The sequence below is a fragment of the Lampris incognitus genome, chromosome 3 (genome assembly GCF_029633865.1).
Source record: "Lampris incognitus isolate fLamInc1 chromosome 3, fLamInc1.hap2, whole genome shotgun sequence".
Taxonomy (NCBI): Eukaryota; Metazoa; Chordata; class Actinopteri; order Lampriformes; family Lampridae; genus Lampris; species Lampris incognitus.
In genome coordinates this window covers 72,486,081-72,504,248 of record NC_079213.1, presented here as the reverse complement: position 1 = coordinate 72,504,248, position 18,168 = coordinate 72,486,081, and the positions used below count along the sequence as shown (strand labels likewise).

Sequence of the window (18,168 nt, the reverse complement as noted above, 5' to 3'; positions counted from 1 at the left end):
TCTGGGACAGAGGATTAGATGACTGATAGGTGATCTGCCGCCAGACTACTCTGATCGCATTAATTCTGACCACACATACACACACACACACACACACACACACACACACACACACACACACACACACACACACACACACACACACACACACACACACACACAACACTACTCAGCTAGCAGATCTTTGAAAAATACGAGCAACGGAGAGTAAAATAAATCCACTTTAATAAAAAAGAAAATCATGAGCAAATAAAAGCCATTTGCTTGTAAAAACCCATCTGACAGCCTTTAAAAACTCCATGCTGTGCTTTTAGGGTGGCAACTTACCGTGGCCAGTTCATCAAACTTCCCGAAGAGTTCATTGAGCAGCTTGACTAGCTCCTGAGCAGTACACTGTGAAGCAAGGCTTGTGAAACCTACGATATCTGCAAACAGAATGCTGCAAAGATAAATACAGAGAGAGCAGACAAGATATGAGAGAGAGGGAGAGAGAGAGAGAGAGAGAGGGAGAGAAAGAGAAATTTCAAATGAAGCGCACAACTCAGTGCTCCAAATAGGGTTACTCTAACACACAAAACATGTTGTGTCAGCAATCTATAAGAGCAAGAAATTGAGGGTGAGGGTAAAAATTTACATTAAAATGGTAGGTCCATTTCTTCTGAATAATATGGACATAGATCATGCAGGCACAGACATCATGGTTAACTGAGGATTAAAATGAGTTACTAATTGTAGTACTTTCTTTTTTTTGGGGCAGTTTTTATTGATTTTCAGTTATACCCAACATACACATGTTTGCAGCATGTAGCCTTCTGGGAATGAAAGTGTGTACAAGCAAATACCCTATCCATCCTCTCACCAAACCCAGCCCACCCCTCCCACCCATCCCTTCCTCTCAGCTTTCCCATGATTGTCCCCTGAGGTCCAGATCTTCACAAGAATTAATTGTCCACTGAGGTGTTTGTCTGTCCAAGGATTGCAGGAGTACATCGACATAGGGCAATATTCGGGGAATATTGTAAAGGTATTGCTTCAAAGAAAAAGGCAAGAAAGAAATCAAATATATGACTAAATAGATAAAAATTAGTTATACATATATATATATATATATATATATGTATATATATATGTAAATTAGGGGCAGCATGGTGGAGCAGTGGTCAGTGCGGCGGTCGCCTCACAGCAAGGTAGCAAGGTCCTGGGTTCAAGCCCCAGGTTAGTCCAACCTTGGGGGTTGTCCCAGCTCGTCCTCTGTGTGGAGTTTGAATGTTCACCCCGTGTCTGCGTGGGTTTCCTCCGGATGCTCCCGTTTCCTCCCACGGTCCAAAGACATGTAGGTCAGGCGAATCGGCAATACTAAATTGTCCCTAGGTGTGTGTGTGTGTGTGTGTGTGTGTGTGTGTGTGTGTGTGTGTGTGTGTGTGTGTGTGTGTGTGTGTGTGTGTGTGTGTGTGAGAGAGCCCTGTGATGGCCTGCCCAGGGTGTCTCCCCACCTGCCGTCCAATGACTGCTGGGATAGGCTCCAGCATCCCCGTGACCCTGAGAGCAGGATAAGCGGTTTGGATAATGGGTGGGTGGATATATATAATGATAACAGTAATAAAGATGGGTGGGGGGCCTCTGCTACCTCACTTTAACACTACTATTTAGTCTTCTTTATTTAATGTGATTTGTAAGCTCTTATAGTATTTTAAAAAAGGGTCCAAATCTTCCTAAAATTTTGCAGAGAACCTTTAATGGTATCGCTGACTTTCTCAAGTTTCAGAAACTGCAGTGTCTCTAATCCATCTCATAAATTTTGAAGAGGCTTGTGGGAAGATGGCGGTGTGAATTCAAATTTGCAGCAGTCTCACCCAGTCCCGTCCATGCAGTGTCTTTGTCCACGTCTGCGTCTAAGTGTGTTTTGTCTTCGTTTGATGGATGGGAGAGCTGGCGCTGGATTGGCTGGGAGAGCTTAGTCTGCTGCACCCTGTGGGCCCAGGGACCACAGCCCTGATTGGAGCTGCACCTGAAGAGGTAACACACCAAGGGCGGTCTGACAGGATGCGGAAGTGGGTCAGGCTAAGCTAACTGCTAGCCCATGCAGACCGGCAGTTCTGACAGTCATCCTGGCTGGCGTTCGTTCTCTGGACAGTGGAATTTTTGGACTGTGTTACACTGAGTGGACTGTGTCGTTAACTGTTGGTGTTTTTTTCGTTGCTTTGTTCTCTCTGTTTCTGTATGTTTGGTGGTGTCATTTTTGGGAAATTTGGAATGTGTATTTTTGTCTTTTGTGCTGCACTGCTGTGGGCTGGGGGGAACGGAATTTCGTTTCTTTTGTGTACACAAGTACATGAAAGAAATGGCAATAAATTGTTCCTGATTCCTTCCAGGAGAGAAGAATGAGACATCTGGCAATCAAGGAGGTAAATGCTATGCTTACATAAGCTTTGCCTTTAAGGGAATGAGTTTCAGGAGTAAATCAAAATAGGGCACATATGGGATTGGGAGTTATGTCTTTCTGAAATATTTTAGTATAGGCCTTAAAAATTCAGGCCCAAAATGTGCTAAGGTTGGGACAGGACCAAAACATGTGTATGTAGTCTGCTGGTTGACCTTTGCAATGATGGCTTCAGGACAATGTGGAGGGGAGAAGCCCATGGGCTGTTGGAGTGGCAAATGATGCCGAGACACTCCATATTCTTGAACACCTCCCTGGTGGTGGTGAGCTTGGCCTGGTCGAGGCGCTGAGCCCGAGCATAGACTGGTGGGCCAGTGGTGACAGTGTGGTGCTCCACTCCATGCTTGTCAGTGGAAGATGAGAAGGTGGACTGCGTGAGGACCGGGAACTCGGCGAGAAGCCGGAGAAAATCGTCTGCGGCGGAGAGCATCCTAGACTGGCTGGTGGAGTCCGCTCTGCTGAGGGTACACACATAGGAGCAGAAAGTGACAGTGTCTGTCAAGTGGCGGTTTTTGACATCCACCAGCAGCCCATAGGCGCATAGGAAATCCATGCGAGGGGGACAGCCACTTTTGCCGTGACAAAGTCCCAACCAAAACGCTGTCCTCCGAAACACAGCTCCACGTACCTAGTGTCATAAGTGCGGATGGGGCTGCCGTTAGCGGCGTCCATGGGGGGGCATATCCGCAGGACAGATGTCTACTCTCGATGCTGAAACTGCATGGAGATTGGCACCGCGTGGCCTTGGGTCCAAACTTTGTGTGTTAAAAACACAGGCCATGGTCCTGCCGCCGTTGAGGAGCTGCTGCCGTGGCTGCGGCTGTTGTGTCTCCAGGCAATGGTGAAAAAGTTTGGGCAGGAAAATACGCGGCCGCGCAGTGCTGTTGACCAGCTAGGAAACATTTACCAGCCTCCTCGGCCAGAGCACGACAGTCAGCGATGGCGATGTTTGCTAAACAGTTGATATCTGAGAAGGCAGTTGTCGCAGAAACAGTGCTGAATCTCCCAGGAGATCCAGCATCCAGTCTATAAGTTCAGACGACTTACTGTCACCGAGACCTTGTAGAGAAAAGAGCCAGCTGGCCAGCTCGGCATCAAAAAGTTCAAAAGTTTTCAACAGGTGAGTCTTGAGTGTCTCGTATTTATCCTGCTGCGGAGGATTTTTGAGGAGGCTCACCACTCCGGTTGTTGTTGAACTGCCGAGAGCCGATACCACATAATAGTATTTTGTGGCGTCCGTGCTGATTTCCCGCAATGCGAACTGCGCTTCTGTCCGGGCGATCCAAGCCGAGGCTGACGACTCCCAGAACTCCGGCAGCTTGAGAGAAACCGCATTAGTCGTCATGTTCACGAAGAGTTGTCTCTGGAAACGTCCAGCAGACATCATGTCGGGGTCACCAATGTGGAAGTTGCAGGAAAGTAGAGATGGACAGTTTCTCTCATTGACTACACGAACGCGTGTGCCATTTACTCTTCCGTACAAAAATCACAATCCCAGCAACATGGGGCTGCTCCCACAATCCTCCTCCTAGCTTTCTTAAAGGGCCTACCTAACCTACCTAACCCAGAACGTCAACCGATTATTGTGAATTCTGCCCATATAGTCCGCTACAAGAGCCTCATTTTCCTTGGACAGGGCCAAACAGGTGGATTCCAAGCCTGACAGTCTGTTCTCCATATCGTTGAGAGATGGTTCTACTTCTTGAACTGTTTGTCGTGCCAGTCGATGGCTGCTCGGTCAGCAGAAGTTGGATGGATAGTTTTGCTGTAATGCATTCCTCCATTGACTTCAGCAGTTTTTCCATGTCTGCCAGGGTTAGTGGCACATTGTTAGCTGCTTGCTGTACTTTTTTACTTGCTTCTGTTCTGTCATCTGGACTATTATCATTAGACTACTCTACTACTGACTGGCTTTGTTTTTTAGGGGACTTTCCCATGTTTATAACCCTTTAGCATGTGTTTGCACAGGTTTGGGCAGCAGGGTGGCCCAGTGGTTAACACTGTTGCCTCACAGCAATACGGTGCTGGGTTCGAACAGCAAGCCATCCCAGGACCTTTCTGTGTGGGGTTTGCATGTTCTCCCCATGTCCACGTGGGTTTCCTTTGGACACTCCGGTTTCATTCCACCATCAAAAAGACATGTATGTTAGAGTTAATACTCCTGCCCCTGGCCAAGGCAATAGGAAGAAAAAAACTGACGTTGGTCCCCGGGTGCTGCATGGTGGCTGCCCACTGCTCCTAGCTACACAGCTAGGATGGGTTAAATGCAGAGAGTGAATTTCATTGTGTGTATGTACAAATGACAAATACAGTATATTCTATTCATTCTATTCTAACTGTGGTGATAAATTGTGCATTATTCAATGTTAGACAGGATTTAAATAGCTCCCAGTTTGCGACCTCTGACATTAGTCAAACAAGAAGTCCCCCTAATTGTAGTATGAAGCTTTCTGCCAGAAAGCTTCAGGAGCTAACCTTAACCAGTCTTAACCTAACATAGCCTCAGCCTAACCTTAACCTTAACCTAATGCTTAGCTTAACCTAACTGATAGATAACCCACAGCACAATATCTGGCTGCTTGAGTAAAGGGGTTGGAAGGCTTTCTGGCAGAAATTTCTCCCACAACCCATTTACATTTTTCTCATACAGCATTACCGTAGTTAGTTACCCACATTTTCTCATTTAGCAAGTACTATAGTCTGAATTTCAGATCATTTTTTAAAAAAGAATTAAGCCTACCTCTAAATCTATTCAATTACAGGACTAAATTTCCTGCTGCTGGCTTGCATAGGAGGGCTGCGGAGGGTGTTGAAAACCACTTAGCCCACAGCTGCTCACCCACCAGCAGTCCAGATGGCAACAAAACAAGGTGTTATGGATCTTACTAACTCCAAAGAATTTCACACATCCCGGTCAAAAATGTACTCCTGCCCACAGTTTAAGAGTGGGAATGCGTGAGTGTGAGACTCCTCTGCCAAATTGTGACTTTCGCAGCAGGCCTCTCTTTGCATCGTGACTGGTTTATCATGCTCACTAAGCAGTGCAGCAGTTGCTCTGGAAGCTGATGTATGCAAAGCTTGGATCAAGACTGCCTCTGCTGAAGAGCTCTGTTTTGTGATATTTCTTTGAATGCTGCCATGTCGGGGGTCGTGCTGGTGTACTCCTTTCTCTGTGCTGCTGTGGAGGAAGAGAGAAGTGGGGGTGGGAGGAGAATGGGAAGAGTGGAGGTGGGAGCAGGGGGTTGTGTTTGTATGCGTGTGTTGGTGTGTGTGTGTGTGTGTGTGTGTGTGTGTGTGTGTGTGTGTGTGTGTGTGTGTGTGTGTGTATGCATGTGTGCTTAAGGTTAGTCATTTATTTCTGATGGTTAAGGGTAGGGTTAGGGGCTAGGGAATGTGTGTAGTCAATGAAGGTCCTCACAAGTGTAGAAAAACCAATGTGGGTGTGTGTGTGTGTGTGTGTGGCGTGTTTGTTTGTGTGTGTCTGTATGTGTGCTAATGTGTTTGTACCGCCTCCCTGGAGACAGGCGGAGGTTGGCTTGCTGGGCACAGCAGCATGGTGTTTGGTGGAGTGCCAGAGTAGTAGAGGTGAGTGAATGGGTGGCTGTTCACAGCTGTGGGCAAATGTGGGAAGAGAGTAGACAGACAGACGGAGAGGAAAATACAGACAGTGAGTGGAGAGGATTGCCTCTTGACAGGAGGGCTGTTGACCTGCTACCTAGCCCTTCACTCCCACACTCAAAACTGATACCGCTATCTCATTTTCTTTACCGCCTCATTTGAACATGATCAGTTAAACTGCCGGCCCAGGTCAAGTTCCTCTGTTTAATATCTACTCCATACCAAGTGCAATGGACGTAGCTCCAGAGCGTCATGATAAGGTTTCCTTATTCAAGTCTGAGGGTTGTGTTGCACAGGAGGCAACGTAAAAATGTTGCCAATGTCGTGGAGTCAGTTATATTTTCATTTGAATTTGTTATGCTGACCGCTGTTTTATCTGCATAACTCTCAGGCCCATTCAAATGGATAGAAAGATTTTGTTTCTTTCTCTTGTTCTTTTATTTTATTTTATTTTTTATGGGGGGGGTACATTATTGTAATTATAAATCATAATTCGGGGTTTAAGTTTTTTTTAATGTTGTACAGTCAAACTCTCCACCAAACTGGAGCAGATCGATGTTGTCTTCAAAATGGGTAAAATCAAATTTTGCTCCCTGGCTTTTTTGTCCCGTCTATCATAGTCGCGCCCAGCTTTTACACCTCCCTGCTCTCAAACTGTCTGCCGCTTGGTAGTCTTTGGTGTGCAAGTAGTAAGTGGTTTGCAATATACAATTAGCCAACGCTAGCTAGTTTGCTGAAAATGCAACTACCTCAGACATGGCTGATCCATTGTTGTGCGACACCTGTGGGTCAACCTTCCTCAAAAGTGAGTAAACACATAATTCCCAAACAGGAAAATTTACAGCATGTGTGAGCATTTTCATGGAAAACACCAAACTTTTGAGTCAGATACTGCATCCCTTTGCTGTGCCCATTTCAGTCTTATAAAGCTCAGCCAATGCTGTATTAATTTATGGAGCAAGAATCCCTGCAGAACTTTTGTCATCTAAATCGTTCTGTAGCTATATGACATAGGCCAGCAGCCTATAAATGATGCATTTGCTATTGTGTTTTCTCCCATAATTGCCTCGGTTCAACCCAACTACAAGTCTGTACATTGTCGAGTTGATATTTGCACCCCATCATATGAATTTGGATCAAGATTATTTGATTAAATAATATAAATGCGCTATATAGTATAGGTAAGATTCATTGTGTTTACAGTTTGCATGTGTTCCCCTCCATTTGTCATTCAAGTCTGTTGTGTGCGGAGCTCGTTGGTGCATAAAATCAATTTATTCAGTCAAAACACTGGTAAGAGCATGTCTTATTGATGTATTGCACTTTCAAGGTGTTTTCCCAATCATTTTTGAATGAATTAAAGTCACTGAAATGGGTCTTTAGAGAGCAGGATAGCATCAGTAATCAGGAGGCAGAGTTTAAACCACCTGTCAAAAACCTCGCGGAGGTGTCCTTAAGCCAGAATCTAAATCCCTTGCTACTTCAAACAAAAAGCTATCCTTAATGATTACTCTTATTCTTATGCCTCGGGCACTTTTGTCTGTTTATCGCTTCCTCCACTGTTCTTCCTACATAGAATCTGGGCCTCCTATTAATAATGAATTTCTTTTTTTCCCCTTTATTCTATCCCAATTTGGCATGTTAGATTCTGTTGTTTTACCGTAGTACCGCCATTGCACAACTTCTACGGCGAGTGGAGAGGGCCTAGACTAGCCATGTGTGCCCGTCAATACACGTGGAATCACCAGCTGTTTGTTTTCACCTGCCAGCTGTAGGTTTCTCAGGGGGGACATGTCAACGGTGTGGGCCCACATGGCCAACGCATCCCCCTGAAGCTGTATAGGTGCCCCATTGTCAATAGGAGTCGTTAGTGGCGATGGTGGGACACATTTCCCCTGCTGGCTCCCCACCAAGGAGCCCTGCCAGTTGCACTTCCTCCAATGCCCGACTGAGCCGGAGGCAACACCCAGATATGAACTGTGAACCTCAGTGTTGAGAAGCTAGCATATTCATCCACCTCAACACCCAAGCATCCCAGTGATGAGCTTCTCCCAACTGTATAGATGATGGCCCATAGTCTTTAAATGAACAGATGGGCATTTCTGCTCAAATCTGCATTATCTGGCTGGCACACTCAAGAAAGCTACTATAGGGCTTTTGATGAACTTGGCTCGGAGAGTATTGCTTGGTATTGCGGTCTAGTGAAAACTTATGGCAAAGGCTTTATTTGGCAAGGTCTTCCAGTGCTACCTGCTTTGAATATTCCCAACTCTATTAACAGCGATATTAAAATGTTGCCAGTCATGTGTGAAGTACCAAAGGAAAAGACAATTATCCACTGGGAACAGCACATTTTATCCAGTCTGACTTTAAGTGGTGGCCATTCTGCCGAACCCCGTCTTCTCTCTTTAATCTACAGTCTTTTTGCTACTGTGATGGCTAGTCTTAACAGCTCCCCTTCTATTCCTGACCTTGACGTCACAGCAGGTGACACCTGGATCAAATCCCTCCAGTCTCAACACACATCTCTCCGGCCCACTGTTGTCATGACACCCCCATACCTGACGTTGTCATGACGTTGGATGTATATCTTGTGAAATATCCTCTCAGGTGGTTTCAGGAAGTCCTCCTTCATCTCCATGGCAACGTTCCTGGGCAGCAGGCTCATTAAAAGGCGTTCCTTTTGAGGGAGGAGTTTGAAAAAGAAAAACAAGACAAGATGGGTTTAGACCCCAAGATTGGTGGGCTTCCTGCACACACACACACACACACACACACACACACACACACACACACACACACACACACACACACACACATAAACAAACATACCCATACATACTGACTCCTGGACCTCACTGGTATAATGAACATATCTCTTACAGTAGGTTCTTAGTGTTCATACCCAATGATGCTGGTCGTGACCTTAATGAAAAAACATACAAAACTTGAGTAGTAACAGGTACAGTTTCATTTCTTTAGGTAAAACACTATAAATAGCGTTTTGCATTTTTCTTCTGTGTTGTAAGCTCTGTCACACAAAATTCAGAGCAGTCTGAGCGGCACCACTTGAACGTATGTTTGAAACAATGTCACAATTATGAATATACAATGAATCATTTACACTCCATAGAGCATCTACTGAATGGTTTCTGTAATGCGGGATCATAAAGGCAGCCAGGGCTTTTCTGTTGGTTCCTCTAAAACCATCATTCATTTATCAAACAGCTATATCACAGGGGCTGCTATGTTCCTAAAAATACACCCGCACCAGAGAGATGATTTCACTTGCACACTAATAATGTGATTCTCTCTGAGAAAAATGTTTTTATTTTCAGATATTGTAGGTGAAGACTAATTTAACATGTAGCTGGCATTTAGTATATACGTGTGTGTGTGTGTGTGTATATACATACATATACATACATACATACATACATACATACATACATACATACATACACACACACACACACACACACACACACACACACACACACACACACACACACACACACACACACACACACACACACACACACATATATATATATATATATATATATATATATATATATATATATATCCATCCATTATCCAAACCGCTTATCTCTCAGGGTTGCGGGGATGCTGGAGCCTATGCAAGCAGTATTGGGCAGCAGGCGGGGAGACACCCTCGACAGGGCACCATGCCATCAATTAATCAATCACTGCATTTTATATAGCACTTTTCTAGCTGCAGTAGCCACTCAAAGCACTTTGTGATTTGCTGTTATTTTCCTTTGAAATCTGGTAATAGTTTGCAGTCCCTGCCAAAAGTTCCTCGGGTTGTTCAAGGCGAGGTTGGACTCCATCTGTTGTCTGTACTCCCTCTCTGCCTGTTTGATCGCTGTTCTTAGGCCATCATAGGGCTGGCACACACACATTCACACCTAGGGACAATTTAGTACGGCCGATCCACCCCACCTACATGCCCCCGGATGCGGGAGGATACCGGAGCCCCAGGAGGAAATGTACACAGACACGGGGAGAACATGCAAACTCCACACAGAGGACGACCCGGGACAACCCACCAAGGTTGGACTACCCCGGGGCTCGAACCCAGGACCTTCTCCCTTCTTGCTGTGAGGCAACCGCACTAACCACTGCGCCACCATATATATATATATATATATATATATATATATATATATATATATATATATATATATATATATATATATATATATATATATAAATCCAGTGAGTCAAGGAAATTCTTGATGAGTCAGTACAAGTCTGTTTATTTGGCTCCTTATTTGTTGAGTACTTTCCCTACCATTGAGTATTTCTTTTAACAAGGTTATTTAAATACATACATACATACATACATACATACATACATACATACATACATACATACATACATACATACATACATACATACATACATACATACATACATACATACATACATACATACATACACACACAGTGTGTGTGTGTGTGTGTGTGTGTGTGTGTGTGTGTGTGTGTGTGTTAATCAGCTGTGGACTCGGGTTGATCCTTGCACTCAATTCATGCTGGGATGAGCTCCAGCAGCCCTCGCAACAATGACCAGGATAAGCGGGCCGAGGAAATGGATGGATGGATAGTGTTCAGTGTGTACATGTGTGGGAGTGTATCTGTGAGTTTGTGTGATACAGCCAGGTCACCTACAGGATTTCTTCAGTTCTCATGTATTCACATCGAAATTTCAATTTATTGGGCAACACAAATATGACTAAAAGAAGGGGCTAGTTTCTTTTTTTAATCTTTTTATTTTTTTACCCCCCCCCCCCTTTTCCTCCCCGATTGTACCCAGCCAATTACTCCATCCCAGTCGCTGCTCCACGCCCTCTGCCAATCCGTGGAGGGCTGCAGAGTAACACATGTCTCCTCCGATAAATGTGGAGTCATCAGCTGCTTCTTTTCACCTGACAGTGAGGAGTTTCGCCAGGAGGACGTAGCGCATGGAAGGATCACGCTATTCCCCCCAGTTCCCCCTCCCCCCTGAACAGGCGCCCCGACCGACTAGAAGAGGCGCTAGTGCAGCGACCAGGACACATACCCACATTCGGCTTCCCACCCGCAGACATGGCCAATTGTGTCTGTAAGGACGTCCGGCCAAGCCGGAGGTAACGTGGGGACTCGAACCGCCGACCCCTGTGTTGGTAGACAACGGAATAGACCGTCACGCTACCCGGATGCAAGAAGGGGCTATTTTCCATGTGTGCACCAAATGGGTGCCCTTGAATAAAAATCTGAAATGTGGGTGGTAATTACAGCAAAATGTTGGCCAGGAGAGAGATGAAGGAGTTAGGGAGGTTTCTAGGAGAGAGATGTAGGAGTTAGGGAGGTTTCTAGGAGAGAGATGTAAGAGTTAGGGAGGTTTCTAGGGGAGCTATGTAGTGGTTAGGGAGGTTTCTAGGAGAGAGATGTAGGAGTTAGGGAGGTTTCTAGGGGAGAGCTGTAGGAGTTAGGGAGGTTTCTAGGAGAAAGATGTAGGAGTTAGGGCGGTTTCTAGGGGAGAGATGTAGGCGTTAGGGAGGTTTCTATGAGAGAGATGTAGTGGTTAGGGAGGTTTCTAGGAGAGAGATGTAGGAGTTAGGGAGGTTTCTAGGAGAGAGATGTAAGAGTTAGGGAGGTTTCTAGGGGAGATATGTAGTGGTTAGGGAGGTTTCTAGGAGAGAGATGTAGGAGTTAGGGAGGTTTCTAGGGGAGAGCTGTAGGAGTTAGGGAGGTTTATAGGAGAGAGATGTAGGAGTTAGGGCGGTTTCTAGGGGAGAGATGTGGGAGTTAGGGAGGTTTCTATGAGCGAGATGTAGTGGTTAGGGAGGTTTCTAGGAGAGAGATGTAGGAGTTAGGGAGGTTTCTAGGAGAGAGATGTAAGAGTTAGGGAGGTTTCTAGGGGAGATATGTAGTGGTTAGGGAGGTTTCTAGGAGAGAGATGTAGGAGTTAGGGAGGTTTATAGGAGAGACATGTAGGAGTTAGGGAGGTTTCTAGGAGAGAGATGTAGGAGTTAGGGAGGTTTCTAGGAGAGAGATGTAGGAGTTAGGGCGGTTTCTAGGGGAGAGATGTAGGAGTTAGGGAGGTTTCTAGGAGAGAGATGTAGGAGTTAGGGCGGTTTCTAGGGGAGAGATGTAGGAGTTAGGGAGGTTTCTAGGAGAGAGATGTAGGAGTTAGGGAGGTTTCTAGGAGAGAGATGTAGGAGTTAGGGAGGTTTCTAGGAGGGAGATGTAGGAGATAGGGAGGTTTCTAGGGGAGAGATGTAGTGGTTAGGGAGGTTTCTAGGGGAGAGATGTAGGAGTTAGGAAGGTTTCTAGGGGAGAGATGTAGGAGTTAGGGAGGTTTCTAGGGGAGAGATGTAGGAGATAGGGAGGTTTCTAGGGGAGAGATGTGGGAGATAGGGAGGTTTCTAGGGGAGAGATGTGGGAGTTAGGGATGTGAAGGGGCATAACGAGAAGTCCTGTGTTAATGATTTTACGCTGAAGAGCATTTCCAAACACTTCACTGCAGCCAAGAGGAAACTGCAAACTGCTGATGGGTTCTGAGATTGTTATTGACCCAGCAAGTCAGTTTACCACACAGACATACAGCAGTTACACATTTGGCAATCAAGTGGAGTGGTGGAGTCACCTCAGCACAACACCCAAGAGAACACATGTGAGACCCACATCTGACAGAACAACCCAAGTTAAGCGATAACCAAAGCCTGTTTGACGGGTGAAATTCGGTTCAAGCTCTAGAGGTTTGGTTGTGGGCAGATCAGCAGTTTGGGGGCTTGCTGTTGATAGATCCCAATCCGGTGTGTGTGTGTGTGTGTGTGTGTGTGTGTGTGTGTGTGTGTGTGTGTGTGTGTGTGTGTGTGTGTGTGTGTGTGTGTGTGTGTGTGTGTGTGTGTGTGTGTGTGTGTGTGTGTGTGTGTGTTTGTGTGTGTGTGTGCGCATGTCGCTCCTTCCCCAGATAAACTGTGACCTTTAGCAGAGTAGGGAGGCCATGAAAGCAATCTGCTTTTGTAATTACCTGTCAGAAGGGAGCCTGTTACTGCTGGGAAAAACACAGCACATCATCATCTAATCTACAAAGCACAGGTGCTAAGTGTGTGTGTGTGTGTGTGTGTGTGTGTGTGTGTGTGTGTGTGTGTGTGTGTGTGTGTGTGTGTGTGTGTGTGTGTGTGTGTGTGTGTGTGTGTCAGTGTGTGTGTGAATGAGTGAGTGTGTACAGGATGCGTTGTGTATATCGAGGTGAGGTGTGTATATAGCGGGGTATGATACAGTACAGGTGGGATAAGGGATTATTATCGCTCTTGTTCGGCGTTGGCATGTATGGAAATGTGGGGGGTGGAGGGGTTAGGTGTATAACTACGTGTTTGTGTGTTAAAGTTGCCTGGTTGTTGCTTAGTTAAATCAGTTTGTGTAGGCGTGTGCGGAGAGGGGGAGAACGTGTGGCACCGGTGCATGTGCTGCAGTAATTGTTCTTTCCTTAAATAGCTGCTGTCATAGTTACTCTGTGCCTGTGGGCAGGGTGTTAGAGCACGTTGGCACCTGAAATCTTTAAAATTCTCCAAGTTCTCAAGCTCTGGCAAAGTGTGGCTATATGGAGAGTCTATGCATATTTACATAAATGTGTGTGTGTGTGTGTGTGTGTGTGTGTGTGTGTGTGTGTGTGTGTGTGTGTGTGTGTGTGTGTGTGTGTGTGTGTGTGTGTGTCCATGCTTGCGTGCATGTGCGTGTATGTGTTTGTTTGCATGCAGGCATTTGCGTGACACCTGCATGTTGCACGCCTCACCTGCTTTTCGTTCTCATCTTCGAGTCTCAGTCTCTCCTCTATGCAGTTGCGTGCTTGCAGGAAAACCTTCCTCTGGGTGCGCTCCGTCAGAATTCTTACAAACACCCCTGACAGGTTCACGCTGACGAACAGCACCGCGTTGGCCACCAGCTGCACACAAACATGAACAGGCATGCAGACAACATTTGCAGCGTGTTTGTGCAAGTGCACGTGTGCGAGTGCGCGCACGTGTTCAGCTAATGTGAGCAGTTGCACACGTACAAGAGTGCATTTCCGTGCGTGCATGTAAATGTAATATCTATGGTAGGTCTGTGTGGTACATGAATGTCTGATTTGGTGTGTATTTATGGGTGGGGGGGGCACTAGGTTAGACATTACACTGCCTGATTAATCCATGGACTGTCAGACATCAAGGTCAACACGTGGATTAAAATGAACTGTGCTGTGGGTGTTTACCTCGAGAGTAAAAACTGTGGGCTACCACGGGATGGTTAAGAGACATCGAGACAGAAAGAGATGGATTATCGGTTATTGATCGCAGACTATTGATTCTTTCAGACAATGTGGTGGTGACCTTAAGTAACTATTCTTTGTGGGCTTTTCTGAAAGGTCAGAGGTGAAAGTTGAAAGACTATCCAGTGGTATTAGATCAATTAAATATGTCTTCAGTATATCCACTCATTTCTCCTCATCTGGACATCTCACGGGTGTCCAACACGCAGAAGGACCACTTCACAAACCAAATGTGTGACCTCAATCAAAAGGTTAGCTGAACTGACATTGCCACCTGACTCTCTTATCACAGATGCATATAAGTCTGCGTGTCAGATAGTGTCAGATATACAAAATAAACCATCAGAAATGTCATAATGACCAAAACCTAAAAAAAAAGCCCCACAAAGGTAACATGTTTTACAGGGAAACAGTGTCAAGTGGATTGATTCTGTCTTATTAAGACCCACTTCACAATCTTCTTTATCGCTGCAAGTAGCCTAGTTGGCCCAATGAAACTGACCTGTAGTCAGTTTGTTCAAATTCTTCTGAGGGGTAGGAGTCTGCAAGCATTTTGATCTTCCCTCACGGATTACATTAAAATCTGTTCTTGACAGGTGAGGCGTTTGATGACATTTGTTGACCGCACCATCGAGCCCCTGTCAAATCACTGTTTTGAGGACGGACTCGATGTCAGACTCTCTTTTGGGAAATAATAGAAGAAAAATAACTCCGAAGTATACGGCCAGTTTTCAGTACAAATATGTGTGGTGTTTTGGAGTCTGTCTATTACAGTGCCCTGGGGATCATTTCAGGTGACCCATCATTGTGAGTTGTATTCAAGACCGGTAGTCCCTCGCTATAGGAAGCAAACAGTACATTTCACCATTCTTTTGCATTGCTCTTTTATCGCCATACGTATTATTAGTCTTGACTGTTTGACATACAGCACTTACGTGCAGAAAATCATTGTTTAAGAGATGCTGTTTTTCTTGCCATATTTTAGCAAGAAAGCTTTCCATTTTAATGCTTTCCATTCAGACTTTAGTGAAAATTGGATATATTTGATCTCAGGCACCTCTGTGCTATTTCAACACTATACAATATATACCTACTTGTCTTGCCAAAATGCAGCAGACATGTATCGCTTATGCTTTTGTTTGTCTGTGTCTCTTTATTTGTGTATCTTTCATTGTTTAATTTGTACTTGTGTGGCAGGGCCCCACTGTAAGTAAGAATTTAGTCTCAGTTGGGCTTTTCTGCATAAATAAAGGAATCAATGAATGTTTTATGGGTCAAAAATCACTATAAAGTGCCTTTGGTGTCCTCATCTGAATTACCCAGTCATCATGGACATATTGTAAAATAAGGAAATTATGAGGTTTTATGGTGAATGGCCAAACATTTACACACGTACCAGTACTGTGATAAGTCTCTTGATATGTGTTCCCCTCATTTTATACAGTTTTTCTTGATTAAGTGTGCGTGATTTTGGCATGCTGCCTTGCTAAGTTCAGTTCGTGTAATAAGTGGTTAAATGACCCAAAATTAAAATACTATTTATATTATATTTTATTTCTCAACAAGTTCTTTGATAAAAACAAGTCATTTTGATCATTTATATTCTATTGTCACAGTAATAGTGAACATTTTGCACATGTCCCTGAAATTGCTGTCCACCCTGTCATTATGGGGCGACTGCCCCTTTAAGAAACCGGATGACGTAACCAGGAACATCACCGCCCCTATTTTGTCTTTCTTCAATGGAGGCTGAAACAATTGCTGCAAGTACAGTAAGCATCTATGTTTGTGTTTCCTAATTTTCACCCTATCGTGTTTGTAGTTGGATGTTGTCAAGCTTAACGCGTCCACCCTGCCATAGTGAAATATCAATTCATACAAGAACTTTTCAGAAATTCAAACTATATTTGTTAAACAGTACACCTTCACAGTGAAGCACTTTTCAAACCGAAGGTCCAACGTGTGTTCATTAAATGCTAACGTTAGCAAAAAATGTCCCCCCTGTCGTTGCCCACCCATCACCAAGCCTTCCATGACAGGGAGGTATGGTACATGACAGGGAGGTCACGTGTGTAGCTCTTGCCACAGCATGGTCATGTGACACATATTCCAACAGTTACTGTTTACACACATAACAGGAGATGCTACACATAGCAGGAGTGGACGATATGGACTTTTTGGCGATATGGGTATCAGCCTTGATGATGATGATGATAATTTGACGATACTTTACAAACTTTTTGTTGTGGTTAAAAGTAAAGCGTATTAAAATAAATTTCTATGGCACACGCGCAACTGCCATGGTGGGCTATGCATGGCAAGTTGTGGTCACTCATCCAATCGTGGACGACCTGAGAGGGTCGTCTGCTGCTGCCCCCTGTCTCATCGAACACTACCTTGCTGCACCTACAAGTGCAGTACTGATGCATCGTGGGTCTGGACAGTTTACTGCTTCTCTTTTTTTTAATCTCACTACAGGTACCTGCAATAGCTGTCGTAAAAGGTACTATGAGAATCTGTCAAGCCATCAGTTTGACACCCAGCCAGATGATGCACAGACACATTTCTGTGTCTGTGTAAAAGGGAGCAAGGTGTTTAGGCCTGCCCCTGCTTTAAGCTTCAGGAGGCCACCCCATAGCTGATGCTCCTCTTTTATCTGATCAGTCCCCAGAATGTGGAAAGACACCAGATAACCCTAGGAGACCAGACATTTTTGAGTTAAAGCACACTGGAGACTGTGGCGTTGTTAATTACGACAGTGAAGTCTGCCCATGTGTCATCATGGATGTGGAAGGGCACAGTGTGCAAGTGTTTGCGCCGCAATGGCACAAATAAGTTCTGTTGGCCAGATCCCCAGCAGGACATCAGTTGGTACCATGATGGGCAGCTACTCTGCCTAAGGCCAGAACCACAAGCTCTGGACAGGCGCTCTCTACAGACTGAGCCATCTGTTTGTAAGTATGTGGAAAACAGTGATGCAGAGAATTGATTCTACCTCCAAATTTAACACCACAATATTTTGGGGTTTTTTTTTTCAACCAACCGTTGAGTTTTTTTTAAACTGGCTGGTATTTTCCCAAGTCAAAACCACTTTTTTATAGCTAATCTGAAAAAGTGAGTGACATTATGTATTTTTAGCAAATTTCCTGAAGGGAGTGTTTTAATAGCAATGCCATATTGCTATAACCTGTGTTCACATTTGTTCAATTAACTGATAGTGAAGTGTTCCCTGAAATCAATCTTTGCAATGCTTAAGGGTTTTGCTGTTGTTTAATAAACCATGTGTTCTCCACTAGTTCGCCCGTTAAAGCCTTCGTCCAGCCTGTCACCTTCACGTTGAATGAAGACAAACCCAAGTCACAAGTTAAGCAACAGCTTTTATGTGATTTCTTTATAAACAGGCGTTTTTGGAGCGTTTTGACCAGATATCTTTCTTGCATTTCTTTTCCAAATTAAATCGACCACAGAATTTCATAGGGGAAACAAAATATTTTGCAGTAATTTCATTATTATCGCAAGGCTTTTCCCCATTAATCAAAACATATTGTTGAGAAGGGGACTACATATCTTTCCGGGAAAATGTACATTTTATAAACAACTATGCAATGAAAATGTGTTTATGTTGAATGTGTCCATGACAGGGTGGACAAGTTTCTAGCAGCCTACGGTGAATATCAAGTTAAACGGGAAAGCTCAGCTTTTCTTTTTGGGAACTGTGACGTCTCAGAGGCTCTTTGTGGCGATTTTGACCCTTTTTCTCGTAACACCGTTTCAGCACCCAAGAGTG

General features: G+C 44.7%; 1 protein-coding gene across 2 annotated transcripts in view; it reads right to left on the bottom strand.

Moving 5' to 3' along the window:
- Nucleotides 1–18,168, bottom strand: part of adcy1a (adenylate cyclase 1a) — a 53,204-nt gene that overhangs the window by 34,003 nt on the left and 1,033 nt on the right. For both annotated transcript variants that reach the window (XM_056277147.1, XM_056277148.1), the window contains exons 2-4: nucleotides 13,869–14,018; nucleotides 8,620–8,738; nucleotides 328–439 (exon numbers count right to left, since the gene is read on the bottom strand). In XM_056277147.1, the coding sequence (XP_056133122.1) occupies nucleotides 328–439; nucleotides 8,620–8,738; nucleotides 13,869–14,018 (381 nt within the window). The remainder of the gene's footprint in view (nucleotides 1–327; nucleotides 440–8,619; nucleotides 8,739–13,868; nucleotides 14,019–18,168) is intronic.